Source organism: Erithacus rubecula, assembly GCF_903797595.1.
Source record: "Erithacus rubecula genome assembly, chromosome: 2".
NCBI classification, from domain to species: domain Eukaryota; kingdom Metazoa; phylum Chordata; class Aves; order Passeriformes; family Muscicapidae; genus Erithacus; species Erithacus rubecula.
Genome location: NC_136685.1, coordinates 37,889,309 through 37,903,164, shown reverse-complemented (window position 1 = coordinate 37,903,164; position 13,856 = coordinate 37,889,309). Strand labels below are relative to the sequence as shown.

Sequence of the window (13,856 nt, the reverse complement as noted above, 5' to 3'; positions counted from 1 at the left end):
AATTAATAATCAGATGTGTTGAATACATTACACAAGAAAACAGGTGAATGAAGTTACAGGTATTTCTCATGTTTTTCATATTTCAAATAATACACTTTCTGAACGTTATCAAGGGTTAATAAAGTTGTTGATGCCACTACTCTTTAGGCTTGGATTTTAAATTTTTAGAAATAGTGAGAAGAATGAAGACAATTTATAACTTTCAAAGCTCTGATTGCATATTGGCTGCAGATTCAGTAAGTCATTACAGCATGTATACATTTATACTGGTTTCAAGGTCTATTCAATACCTTGGACAGAAGAAAAGGGTGTTTTTATTCTAAGTAGAGTTAGTCTACATCACTATTCTGAAGCAAAACTCAAATTTCACTCATGCAGTTGTGCAAACAAAATACTATAAATGATGGAATGTGCTAAAATGCTGATTCATTTACTGCTGCTACAAGACCTACTGGAAAATATCAACAGCCTTATACAGAATTTGTTTCTTTCTGTGTGGCCCCCTATAAACATAAATGGTTTAACAGTATTTAACAGTAGTTAAAAAGAGATGATAATCTGGAATACTTCCATTTCTGAAACTACTTATACATAATTTGGGCTTAGGTAATTTTCCTTACCTTAATCTTTCTTCTTAACTAGCACAATTAGTTGAGTATTTTATAAGCAGTTCAGGTAGATGGATCACACAGTAATGCTTAAGCCATCAGAAAAATATAAAAAATGGTGGGGCAGGGTACCAAATGCCAAATACACAGGGTTGTGTCAAGTCCAATTTCTTTTGCCTTTAATGAGAGATGGTCTACAAAAAAAGAATAAAATGCAAATACTGCACAACTGGAGAATGCATCAACTTAGATCCTCACTACTTCAGTCCATCTTCACCATTAAATAAAAGAGTTTTTTAAACTCTCTTCTACTAAGCTGACTGAAAAATTAAAATAAAATTTACAAAGTCTTTCTGACATCTTTTAAAGACAGAGCAGACTCAATCATTCATTATTTTCCTTAGTCTAATACTACAGTTGCTAAGTTGCCTCCTGAAATTCCATTAAATAATACATTTTCTCATTCATTTTCTTAAGAAAGATTTTGTTACTGCATTCAGAATTTGAAATTGACCCCTGTGAAAATAGTAATAGTGTATCTAAAAAAACAAAGTAGACAAGAGATAAAAGATATTTACTTTATAATGAAAAACGAAAAAAAATCAGTTCTATTTTGGGTAAGCTAGTATAGAGGAAAGAAAAGTTAAACAATTAGCTCTCTACCACAGTGATACTTCTGAGATAAAATCAGATTGTAACTCACTTCAAGCCCAATGCTCTCTTCAGGTTCATGGGTTACAAGTGATTTATAGTCACCATTTCGTACTTAGCATTCTGGCTTTTCCCATATTGTAAATACTTTATAATCAAAGGCTTTTCTTGTTTCAGAAATGCCTTTGCTAAAATGGCTTAACAAAACTCAAAGTGCTTTAGATGAAAGCAAATTTAAGTACATTTTTTCCCTGCTTCTTTCCAGGAGGTAGAAAACCCTTGTCTGTGGCTGGTGCCTATATTCCTCTTCTTTCACATTAGAGCTGTAAGTCTCCTCTTTCAGGTCACGTCTTCCACATAAAAGTGCTAAACTAATGCCGCTTAATGACAAATTAATGTCCATGAATAAAAAATACACCTCTAATAGCATAGAGTAATTTGCCATTACAATATCATCATTGGACATGCCCCTGGTTTAATACGATGTATTTAATTCATAACTTAATGAGTGATATATAAAAAGAGAGAGATGAACCCTGCAATTACATTTATGTGAGTCTGTCACCTTATTTGTAAAACCTTAGAGTCATTTACATTCAAATTAGAACAAATGAGTGATTTCACAAAGTGCAGTGATAAATGACCATTGCTGCACAAGACAGAACTGTATTTCCTGTGAAAACATTAACAGTTTCCTATTATTTGTTAAAAATTACAATGCATATTGCCCAGTGTTGTGTGAATAATGACTTTTTTACTGATTAGGTCAGAAGACTAATATGGAGTAAAAATAAATAATTTTTCTTTTCATTTTTTCTGATTTTAGCTGGAATTTCTCTGCTCAAACTGTTACAGACTCACACTGCCACCTGCTGCCCAGACCCGGGGAGGAAGAGCCCCGACTGCCTCATTTCAAGTCCAGTTCAGCCATTCTACCTTCTGGGTGTCATCTCTTGCAATAAAAAATTTTTCCTCCAGATTTCTAAGTGGACATGTCACTGAGAACACCAGCAGATAAAGACAGCTGCACTACCCAGTAAGAAATAGTTCCATTTTGGGGGTTCATGCATCCAAACTGCCTCAACTCATAAGGAGAATTTAAAGGGAATTACACTGGGCAGTGGGAGGGACAGGGAGAACATAAAACATTAGTATTGATCAGATGGTAATAAAACCAAAAAAGAATTTTGTACACTAAGCATTCTGGCATTCATCATCCCCTGTTTGCAGTTTTATAAAAATACTGGAAAGATCCAGAAGCAGAAATCTCTCAGGGACTGATGGTCAGAAAGCTCATCTAAAGAGTCCACACAGGTTAGAATGACAACATGAGCAGGCAGGGAGATAAACTGTGAAGCAATACAGTTTCCCTGTTTCTATTTAAAACACATACCAAAGCTGCTGGCTCCTCCTGACAGAATCTGCAAAGAGATGCCAGATTCTGCACTAACTGCCTCTTCCCAGCTTGTGACCTTTCCTGTAACTTTGCTGCAGAGGACTGGCAGTGTATATCCATAAAACTACCTACACAGCTTGGGAGATTTGATCTTGCCAGCAATAGTTAACCTAGATGTTGCAGCATCATTTTTTTAACACATCCATCATCAGTTTCAATTCACACTGCAGATAAATAGCAGCAAGTGGATTACAGTAAGAATGGGATTCAAAGTGACTGAGTATTGTCACTTTGGTGTATTTTCATTTTCCTCACTGACACCAACTGAAAAATGGAGAAAAATACAATTTTTTTTTTCCTGAGTCTCATTTTCAGTTGGAATCCTCACTAGTGCAACCACATTTCATATCTATAGATCATTATCACTGTAATGTGTCAGTATATTAAAGAGATAACAGGAAAAAATTCCCAAAGTTATTTTTGAGTTTTGTCCAAGAACTTTTCTAATGACTATCAATAGCTCAATGACAACAGCTGACAAAACTTGCTCCTTCAAAAAATAGCAGGCTAGCACAGCAACAACTGGTTGCATAACACTTAAAATCAGAAAAATGCAAGACATTATTTCTGTCTACTCTGTATTCTTAGCAGTGGAAGGTTAGTTCACTACAGGATAAAGTTGGTAGACTTAAGCTTCTGGTGGTGACTAATTCTGGGGGATTGAGGGGAGTGTGCAGAGTGTGCATGCATGCACTTAGATTAAAAACTCAGTATTAGTTTAAAAAAGCAAGCCTTGGTTGCTAGATGACCTTTAGATTTTCTTTCCAGCAGTTTAATTCGCTCTGTATGAAAAACCCAGGAGCTAAAATCCCAACTGATCTGGGGCTTCTAGCAATACAAAGGTGATGCTCTCAATCTCTGGTGTACAAATTAATTCATCTCTGAAGGAGTTTATCTTAGTGAAAGTTGGGATTGTCATTGGCACCGCTCCAAATGGAGAAGTTGGGTTTAAGAACAATAAATAGCTTTGAAGCCCTGGCCTACCCACATAGATAAACCATGCACACTCCTCCTTTTAATTCCACATGCAAATTCATTTATAGCTTCTTCCATTTAAAAATGATAACATATTTCAATCTACAACACAAATAGCTTAAAAATAGAAGAAAAAATATATATCATTAGGCATTTGTACACCAGGAAAAAGAATTATTTTTTAAGCCTAAATTTACCATTACAGGAGAAGGTTAAAAATCAAATAACTCCAGCCAAGACAATTTGCCTGCTTCAATTATTACCATGAATTATTCCAGGAGGATTTGTGAGTTGATTAATCTTATTTTTGTATTCCAGGTCTGATCCTTCTCACTCTCTGATTTTGTATTCAAGAATCCAGAGCAGGACAGTACAGAGGCAGTTCCAAGAAAATTCCAGATGGTTGCTGCTGTACAATGTTGTGCTCAGGCTTATTTTAGTCACTCACCTAAACTGTTCTTATCCTTTTAGGTTAAATTAGCTGTCTTTAAAGATGGTATGACTGACAGCAGTGGCAAGCAAGCAGACAGACTTGTAGCTGAGTTCCATTTAATGCAATGAAGTTCTTAAAAAGTAATCTGATACATTTACCATTTAGTAGGGAACCTAATGCACTTAAAACTAATGGGAAAATTGGCATCAAACTTTCAAGCTCACTTGACACAAAAACATTTAGGATCTCAAGAAAAATTTTTACAAGTCAGAGTAACTTCAGTGGCAATCAGGATCATCTCTGCTCATGTCTGCAATACATGCTCCTCCTAGGAACTGTGGGAATAAGAAATCATTTCCTGTATTAAGTACAAGCACAGTCACTTCAAATAAGTCTGTGCTGAAATGATGCCCCTATCCAACCAATACACATAACATAAATGATGTCCCAAGCTCTGTCCAGTGTGTAAACATAATTTGTTCTTCACAAAAGGTGCCTAATCTGGCAGCAGAAAATTAAAGGGATAAATTTTTATCTAACAGTCATGGCACATCCTGCCTCTCAGAAATAAGTGCTTTGCTTTGGACTGTTCGGCAACTTCTAAACTCCTCACCCACAACCATCATACCTTGAATGTAACTCAGGCTGTACCTAAAACTCCACTAAAAAAAAAAAGTATTTCAGAATACACAGAAAAATCACTTAGCTTTAAGACTTCAATTATGGACAGAGCAATATCTCAGATCCCTGAATATCAGTGGAAATCAACCTCTGCTTTAAAAACCAATTACTACCCACACAATACTGAGCTGATGTTGATCAGTAGAAGGAAATTCCATTAAAAAACTTATATTCTCAATAGCATTCCCTCCTTATTAGGACTCTTTGAACGTTGAAATAATTTGCTGTTTGTGGCTCTCTGGTACTGCATACACAAACACTTGAAGAAAAAGACAAAAATTCTGAGATCTACAACCAGTTATGTAACTCAGACATACTCATGAAACAAACATTTTTTATGTTCTGAATAAATGTTTTAACACATTTATCTCTTGCATAAGAATAAAGTTGTCATGCATCCTTCAGAAAAACATTCACAAGCTTTAAAGAGCAAAATAGGTCATCACAAACACACTACCTAATACCATGTTCTCTACAGCTCCATTTTAAAAGTCCATTTTCAGATATCCACCACATTTAATGCATTTAACTAGCTATCTCTTGCTTTCTCCTATGTCATATGACATACATGGTCCACTTCTAAAGGGAAAGGAGATATTCAGATAACTCATTCCTGACACATTTGAAAGTTTGCCTGTTGGCTGCATTAGCCTCCTTTGAAAAACCCCAGCCAAAACTGACAGTCAACCTGAGCTGGAGGAGGAACTTGGGCAACAAGAACCTTAGAGAATTGGATGTGCACGCTGCAAGCAAATGCTGTGTGAGCATTCAGACCACAGTGCCACTGAAGGTACACAAGGTTCAAGGCTTTAGCTCTCCCACACCTCTGCAGCAGCTAAGAAAAATCACATTGCCTTACCGTTTGTTCAGCCTGAGACAGATGTGTGCTCTTACAAGCCTTGTTTCAATGTTTAATGCACCTGAGAATTATGCAGATGACATGAGAGATTCATGAATATGTATCTATCTCAAATAAAATACATCAGCATGCTTCAAAAGAGTCCCCTTCTGCAAATGAAGCTAGAAACAAAACCCCCCAAACAGTGGAGGTTGTGGAATAATCGTTAATTCAAGGTATGACAATGCTGATATAGTGACAGAAGTCTGCACTACACAAAGCTGGAATTAAGACCTAAAGTAAGGAATATTTGGGCATTTCTCTTGTTTGCAAATAAAGAAAACATGATTTAGCACAGTTTTAAAATAAAAACTAGCAAATTATCAATCTAAAATGAGCATGAGTTTTCAAATGAAAACATTGAATCAACATTAGATGCTACAGAACATTTGATAATGAGAAGTTTATACATGATAAAATGCATTTGATAAACTAGCAGTGTTGTCAGAAACCTCCATTGCATTACCTAATTAAGGGTAGGGAGAAAATGTTCCTCTCCTTTTCCCTGTCTTTCCTTTGATTGAAAACTCTTTAAAAATTGCCATAAATGCAATTTAAACAATTTGTTACAGAATCTTTTTGAAATTCATAAAAAAAATTAAAGTCCTCAAATCTATTTAGTCTATAAGAAAGATGATTAGTCATAGTCATAATAAAATTTTGTTTATTCTGAGACAACTAAGAGGAAATTCCTTAAAGACCAGTCAAAATAAAAGTAGCACTGGCTGGAAATTATTTTGTCCCCAGTGAACTAGAAATAACTCTTAGACAATCAGACTTCAGCAATCATCTTAGATGAATCAGATCATTATAGACTCAGACAATGTGCCTTGAAACAGATACATGAATGGGCAATACCAATTGCATTTGCAGCAAAAAACACCCATCCTTATTGAAATGCCTGGAATTATTGCAGGTCCCAGATAAAAGTATCAAAAAGAGATTAAATTGTTTTAAACAGCTCCAATGAACTGTCAGGCTGAACATCTAGACAGGAGCTGGAACAAGTGCTAACAATAAGAGCAGCACTCATACAGGAAAAGCTTGGTCTAATCAAAACAGTTAAAGACAATCCTAACAAGTTAAAACTCTGTGTCATCATTACACGACAATAAATGACAGCTAGATCCCACACACTGTATTTCCTGAATTCAGGCTAAACTAAGCTAAGTTCATAATATCTGAACAACTCAAAACACCATGAAAGTAATTCAGTAGCACTGTAAATTAAGAACTCTGGCACACCCATTCATCAGAGAGAAGAGAAAGGGCAAGCACTACCCCCTTTCCAGCATCTGTATCACAGCATGGGGGAGACAAGACACCCCAGTTACCACCTGCAGAGAGAATAAGTGGCTTTAAGGAAGCCTTCTTTAACTATTTGTATTTTATTTGCAGACAGTACTAAAATAAGGCAAGAGCTATTTGAAAAATAACATAATAATATATAGAACATAAACAGATATTTGATTTAATTAGTTTGGACCTGAAAGATATCACAGTTATAACATGCAGTACCTTGTTGACCTCTGTTAAAAAGACTTACAGCAACTACTCAAGGCTGATCACTTGCATGGACTTCAACAGTACAAAACAAACAAGACAAGGTAAATTCTTGTTGTGATCTATTCAGACTGCAATATGCCTACAGGTATCCCTTGCTGAGGTGAACTTGGTAAAAAAAAAATACTGTAAAAAGAGTAAACTACAGCCTAAATCCCAACATGATATAAGCTACAGCCCCCCCCCCACAGATATGCATGCAGATCCCAAACTTTTACAATGAGACCCTGATCCAAAAATAGTTTACAGAACTGGCACTGCTCTCTGTCTTCCAACACATATTCTCCTCTTTGTTCCCCTACCCTTCATCCACTACCTTATTCTCACCTCCACTACTGTAAATCTGGACACTGGGTCCCACTTCCTCTTAATTTTTACAACAGTCTAGCTCCAGTTGTCCTACCCTGGCACATTATTCAGTGCACAACAGTGCTTTTTCACATCTTTCACACACCCTGCAGGCCACAGAGCTGTGGTTTCTATGACTCATGAAAGACACGGTAATCTTGCAAGTTGTAGAAAGAGAAAAAAACATGCAAATAAACATATGCATGAGACAAAATGCATCAAAATATATGAGATCAACAGGAAATGCATTATCAGGAGAGGAATTAAAATGCCTCTGATTCTTTTGCAAGTTATTTTGTGGTTGGACTTCATCTTAAAGGGCTTTTCCAACCTAAAAGTTTCTCTGACTGTCATGTCCAGAGAATTTTTACTGGTCTGTTAACTACAGAGTATTTTGGAAAAAATATTTGCTAACTCCAAAGTGTTGGGGTTTTCATGGGGATAGTGTGATTTGAGGGTTGATTTATTTTTTTAAATTAAATAGTAATCTATTCCTAGATAATTGACTGTAGCTTGCACATTAAGGACAAGATTCAAAGCACTGCTAACTCTGTAGCTGTCTATCTTTCCCCTGCAATGGCCTTGGGATTAAATGTATTAAGGTGGTGCTAAGAGAAGAGCTACAAATACCAGAGGCTACTCAACACAGGTAACAGAAAAAGTTAGCACAAGGATTTATGATGAGTATATACCTGCTCTCCTCCTACATCCTCTCACATCCCTACTTGATGAGCACAATGAACAAACAAACTTTTCCCTACTCTTTAATATTTTCTGTAGTTTCTTTGTTGTAATAGTCTCTTTAGTTCAGTTTCTGACAGTCAGAGCCATATAAGCATCAGACATAATCACAGTGATTGGTCTGAGGACCAATGAATACATTGTATATGACTACCATTGTTAGATTTGTATCTTTCCCATTATAGCAACCCCTTCCTATGTCTGCTTGACAATTAGTAGATTAAATGGTTTGTGGTTTATTTGGTATCTCACAATTCTTATTTCTCAAACCATCTTTCCCATCACAATCCATGTCTGTTTTCTCAAAAAAAAATTAAACCTCTTCTTGCATTCCTAAGAAAAAAATTACACCAATTGCAGCACTCTGTCAGCTCCTTTAACTTTCTAATCAATTTATAATGCACAAATTAATACCACCTTATTATCTGAATATACATTTTGAAGGGTTTCCTAAGGTTAACACTCAAAGAACAAATTCTTTCTCTGTAAGACACAAAGCTTCAAGTGCATCCTGAAGCTGTTACACGAGATGCTGCATGCCCCTGGTGCTCAGCAGCTCAGCGTGCTGCCAGCACACTCCAACTGTTCAAAGGCAGAGACGCTGTTGGAAGGCAAGAGCACACCAAGAGCACTGTGCTGATGTGCACCCCCTTGCCCAAGTGTTGCCCAGGTGCAGTTAACACATCAGATTTCAGAAACAGTGCTGAAAAGTCACCGAGAGGAGGGAACAGTTCTGCAAAACTGCGATTGCCATTTTATTTTTAGAAGCCTTTTCACAGATACCCGTCAAAGCCATGTTCTTGCTATCATCATAAGCCACTTCCTATACAAGCCAAGCACAAAAAAAATGACTTCACTGAAACTCCTTTTTTTTTTTTTTTTTTATAAATACAACATCATTATGGGCATAAAGCCTATTGAGAATAAGGTACCATTATAATAAGCCCTATTCCTTCAGTGAGAAATAGTAGTGCCCTGGAATACACATCAATATTCTGTTGTGAATTACATGTTTGAATTTGTTACAATACTCATGATCCCAACAGGGAAATATCTTCACATTTGGTACACTGAGGTAGAAGATTCCCCCCTGGTAAAAGGGAGAATCAAACTCCCATGTGCTGATATTAATCAGTAGACCAGTCTTGTTTTCAGTAATGAAATGGACAAAGTAGATGGAGGAATAAAGCACCTACCACAAACTGAAACCAAATTTACACCCAAAATTCAAGTCTCCTGAAATCCAGTTTTTGCCATTTAGATTACACCAGGTAGTGCACCAATAGTAACCTACTGAAATTAGGCTTGAAACAAAAAGATACCAAACAGAAACAGCTGATCAGGCCAAAAATTCTCACCTCAATGAGATAGTGAGAACATAAACTGAGAAGCTCCAGCAGCTGCAAATGACTCCCAGCTGCTAGGACATCCTGTATCACCCCTGGTTCCAAGAGGATCTGTAAAAAAGAAAATGGAAGGTTTTTTATCTGGAAGATGTACTCAGAATACTTGTAGAAAATATTAAAGGCCTTTGTTATTTCAGATATTTATGTTAACATAAAGAACAGAATACAATTAAACATACAGAGAAGTTTTTACAAAATAGGGATAGATTTTCTCAAGTTCATCTTGAGAAAAAGAATTTCCAAAAGGATTTTAAAACTTTTTTGGGTTATTTTTTTTTCCAGTGAGAGTTTTTAAGCCACAATACCTCTTAAATACTTTGAAAATAAGTGTGTGCTGTTTAAGGAGGAGACTTCTCAAAATAGTAGATCCTCCTTTTGTTATCTGTATACTTAGATCCTTCCACATACACTGAGGAATCAGGCCAACAGAATTGACTCAGAAGTCTCCATTATTAATATTATTCATGCATGTAAAACATATACAGACTAGGAACACCCTGCCTATTCTGCACAGTGCCACTTTATAATTTTCCTAACCACTGTCTTCATTTTAGAGAGTAGGGCTCTGAAAGCTCAATGAGCATGTTGCTGGGGAAGTGCCAAAAAGGGCTTGGAAACCAAGACTGATTATCCAGGTACTTGCTCACATGAAACTCCTACTTATTTCAATTAAATTCATGTACAGGCAGCAGTAAGGACAATTGGGCCACAGCTCACAGACTGCTGTCTTGGGGTCAGCTTGTTAGAGCATCTCTTTTGGGACACGAAAATGTCTTTGGGAATAGGGACACTGGTCAACTTCTATAAGCAATCAGACTACCAAAATATCCAGAGTTAAATTTTATAAGTACTGCAACATCCAAAAAAAAAAAACAAAAAACCAAAAAAAAACCAACAAACTCCCCCCCCCCCCCCCAAAAAAAAACCAAAAACAAAAAAAACCACACCAAAAAAATCAGATCAGAAATGCATGAGAAAAAAATAAATGTTCAAAGATGTTTGCTTTATCCAATTATAACCTTGTACTTCCCCTGGCAACTTTGGTTTCACACCACATGAGGTCAGTCTCTCACTGCTCCACAGGGAAGTAAAGCTTGCTTTCAGATACTTTTCTTTCTGCTCACACAATTCATTTTTATCTCACAGCATCATTTGTATACCTCAAATACAGTGGAATAAGGAAAACAGTAAACAAAATGAAAGACACTCAACTGCATCTTTTGTGGTTTTACTATTTTTGAGGGAAATTAAAAAAATGTGTATGTATTTCTTCAAGTAAAACCACTAAATTTCTCCAACATAATATTAGGAGGAGGAGAGAAGGCAATAGATCCTTGCTTACATCAAGAGCTCATTTACATTGAGTTCTGGCAGTGTATGACATCATTAATGCTTGTGCAAATCACTACATTTATCAATACTAGGGTTTATTTTAACATTATATGTGATTTACATACTATGTAAAATATAAAGGTTCTTTATCTAGCCAGAAATCCATGTAAGGATCCTACTGTACATGAGAATCAGGCCCAGCACAATCCAGGTTTTTGGCTGGTGTTGCTGAGCTTGCTATGCATGATGAGAGGTAGTTGAACAGAAAGTTAGAATGCATTTCAATTGCAGAAATATCTCCAACAGACCTGGATACTGCAAACAAACAAACAACAATAAAAGCACGTGGCTCTCAAGTATTTTCAAGTGAGAACTCAAGGTCAGACTAAACAAGGTATAGGCCTTGCAGTGTGTTTTATTCAGACACGATTGACACTGAGGAAGCTGCCATCCTATTGCACGTTACTTACTGCCAGCCAGAGAGCCAGAACCCTAAGCAGATTAGTACCTTGTAGGCATAGACAAACTATATTTAACTGTGACAATATTAATGTATTTTAAAGCTACAGCAATCCATGTACAAATAATACTAGTAGCACTATGAGATAAGAAGTAGAACAAGAGGCAAGGAGGGTGGCTGCCTACTGTCTAGAGGTGATTTGCACACAAAAGTCATTTCAAGGTGACAGATGTATTTCCTACAGGTTCTTCCACTTTTACAGTCCTGCTATACCATACAAGCTATATTCTACTGAGGAAATAGATTCACTTTTGTGTGAACAGAAGAAAGTCTAATTTATCTCTTAAAAAAAATTTGTTTCAATAGAACTATCTGAACTTTTGTTCAATACTCATTTGAATACAGGCAAAAATACTAATTCATCTAGGCTAAATTTTCATCATCAGGAAACTGCATGCTAGGGAAATTCACAAGCAAAAGAAAATTCTAAGCAAAGAAGGAAGAAAATATTGCAAGCCTTCCTTCTATTGAAACTGGGGTAAGTCACGATTATTCCACACCTTTGAGCTTTGATACACTAAAGCAATTTCTTGGATTTTATTAATTACCAGCACAGGGGGTAATGTGTAATACAGGCTGTCCAGCTCAATACTAACAGTAAATGCACATAAATACCACCAAATGCACACCTCAAGTACACACAGTGACTGACTCTCCTCTGCTTACCTAACTCTCAGAACAATAGCTCTGAGGTCAACAGAATAATGCTTATTGCAAACTAAGGAGAGTGAAACTAACCTCTACCTTAGATTCACAGCTTCAAAGTTCATCATAAATTTTAGTCTGAAAAAATAGAGAGAAACTTAATAATTTTCTGTAGTCCATTCTCAACCCAAGCATTACAAGGCACAATTACTGGGGCAGAACCCTAAGAGCAATTTTGGCCCATAAAATTCAGACAAAAACTGCAACCTTCACCAGTGAAGAATGTGGTTTCCCATGACACAGGCTATATTAAGACTGGCTGCTGTACTATTTTAACATTTACAATTATTAGATTCAGGTATTGCACCTGGCTGCATCTTACAGTCACCCTTCTATTCAATCCTTATTTTTAATTATACTTTCAGCTTCTCTCTGGCATATGATGTACCCAAGAAAATCCCCCTTTTCCCTGTATACAACAGGCAGATCTTGCAATACATGAGTAACTTCCTTTCCTAAGCCATCAAGCCTGACTTACTGCTCGCTTTCAAACTCATCTACTTTGACCAACTCCTTTGCTCTTACAATGACTGTTTTCAAACAGAAAACCTGTTCCTCAAAGCAGCCTTTCTACTCTCAATCATGCCAGAGACCCTACAGAGAAGATATATTAAATACAGTCTGGTCCCCATTGTGGTCAGATCCATAGCCCATGGGATTGAAGCAATGTAAAATTTGGCTGTTAGCAGTAGAATGCTGAGATCACAAGATCCAAAATGGCGGATTACACAATTTCTTAGATCCACTATATTTAGGCATACAATTTTAATCTATCTAGAAATTTACAAACTTATACTTTGTGGATATATTGCAGAAAACTTCTATGCAAATGCAAGAACTAGAAAATGGTAAATTAAACCTTGTAAAGCACAATACTGAGGGAAGAAAGGAAATTTCATAACCAGCCTCATTGTTACAGAAACACATGGGTCTTAATACCCTGCCCCATATTTTTACCCTCCAGCCAGCAGTTCAAAACTAGAATTTAATCCCTCTTACCCCAAAATTTCTCTCTTCCTCCCCTAACTCAACCTCCATCCCCCCCAACACCGTAGGACTGTGCATAAGCACGGGAAAATATTTAACTGGTATCATGTATCTTGCCTCTCTCTTCAATCTTCTTCGAGACTTGTGGCAATGGAATGTGTAAGAATCACCAACTTTCCTAAGAAAACTACTCAGTCCTCACCTTCACATTGTCCAGGTCAAAAATGTCCTCCTACTCTTTTAATGCCTCCTGTACCCACCCTCCTGCACCCAACAAAGCACTATTGGCCTAAAAAAAAATTTAAGTTGTAAGATCAGAGCAAAGAGGGCATTAACAGCCAAAAAAGAATGAAAAGGAAACACCTTAAACTGTCCTTTTCAACAAAGCAATTTACAGCTTGAGGAAGAAGGTAAGATCCAGATTAACTATCACCTCTGCGGAGTCTCATGAGGTTTCTATCTGGATAGAACAACTAGAACATTCTATTCCCTGAATACTGCAGGCCACTATACATAATCCACATATTTTTAAAGACAATAAGCAATAGCTAC

At 36.6% G+C, this 13,856-nt stretch overlaps 1 protein-coding gene across 4 annotated transcripts in view; it reads right to left on the bottom strand.

Moving 5' to 3' along the window:
- KLHL32 (kelch like family member 32) overlaps positions 1 to 13,856 on the bottom strand; it is a 122,043-nt gene that overhangs the window by 54,305 nt on the left and 53,882 nt on the right. For all 4 annotated transcript variants that reach the window (XM_079298788.1, XM_079298787.1, XM_079298786.1 and 1 more), the window contains one exon: positions 9,713 to 9,811. In XM_079298788.1, coding sequence (XP_079154914.1) covers positions 9,713 to 9,811 — 99 coding nt within the window. The remainder of the gene's footprint in view (positions 1 to 9,712; positions 9,812 to 13,856) is intronic.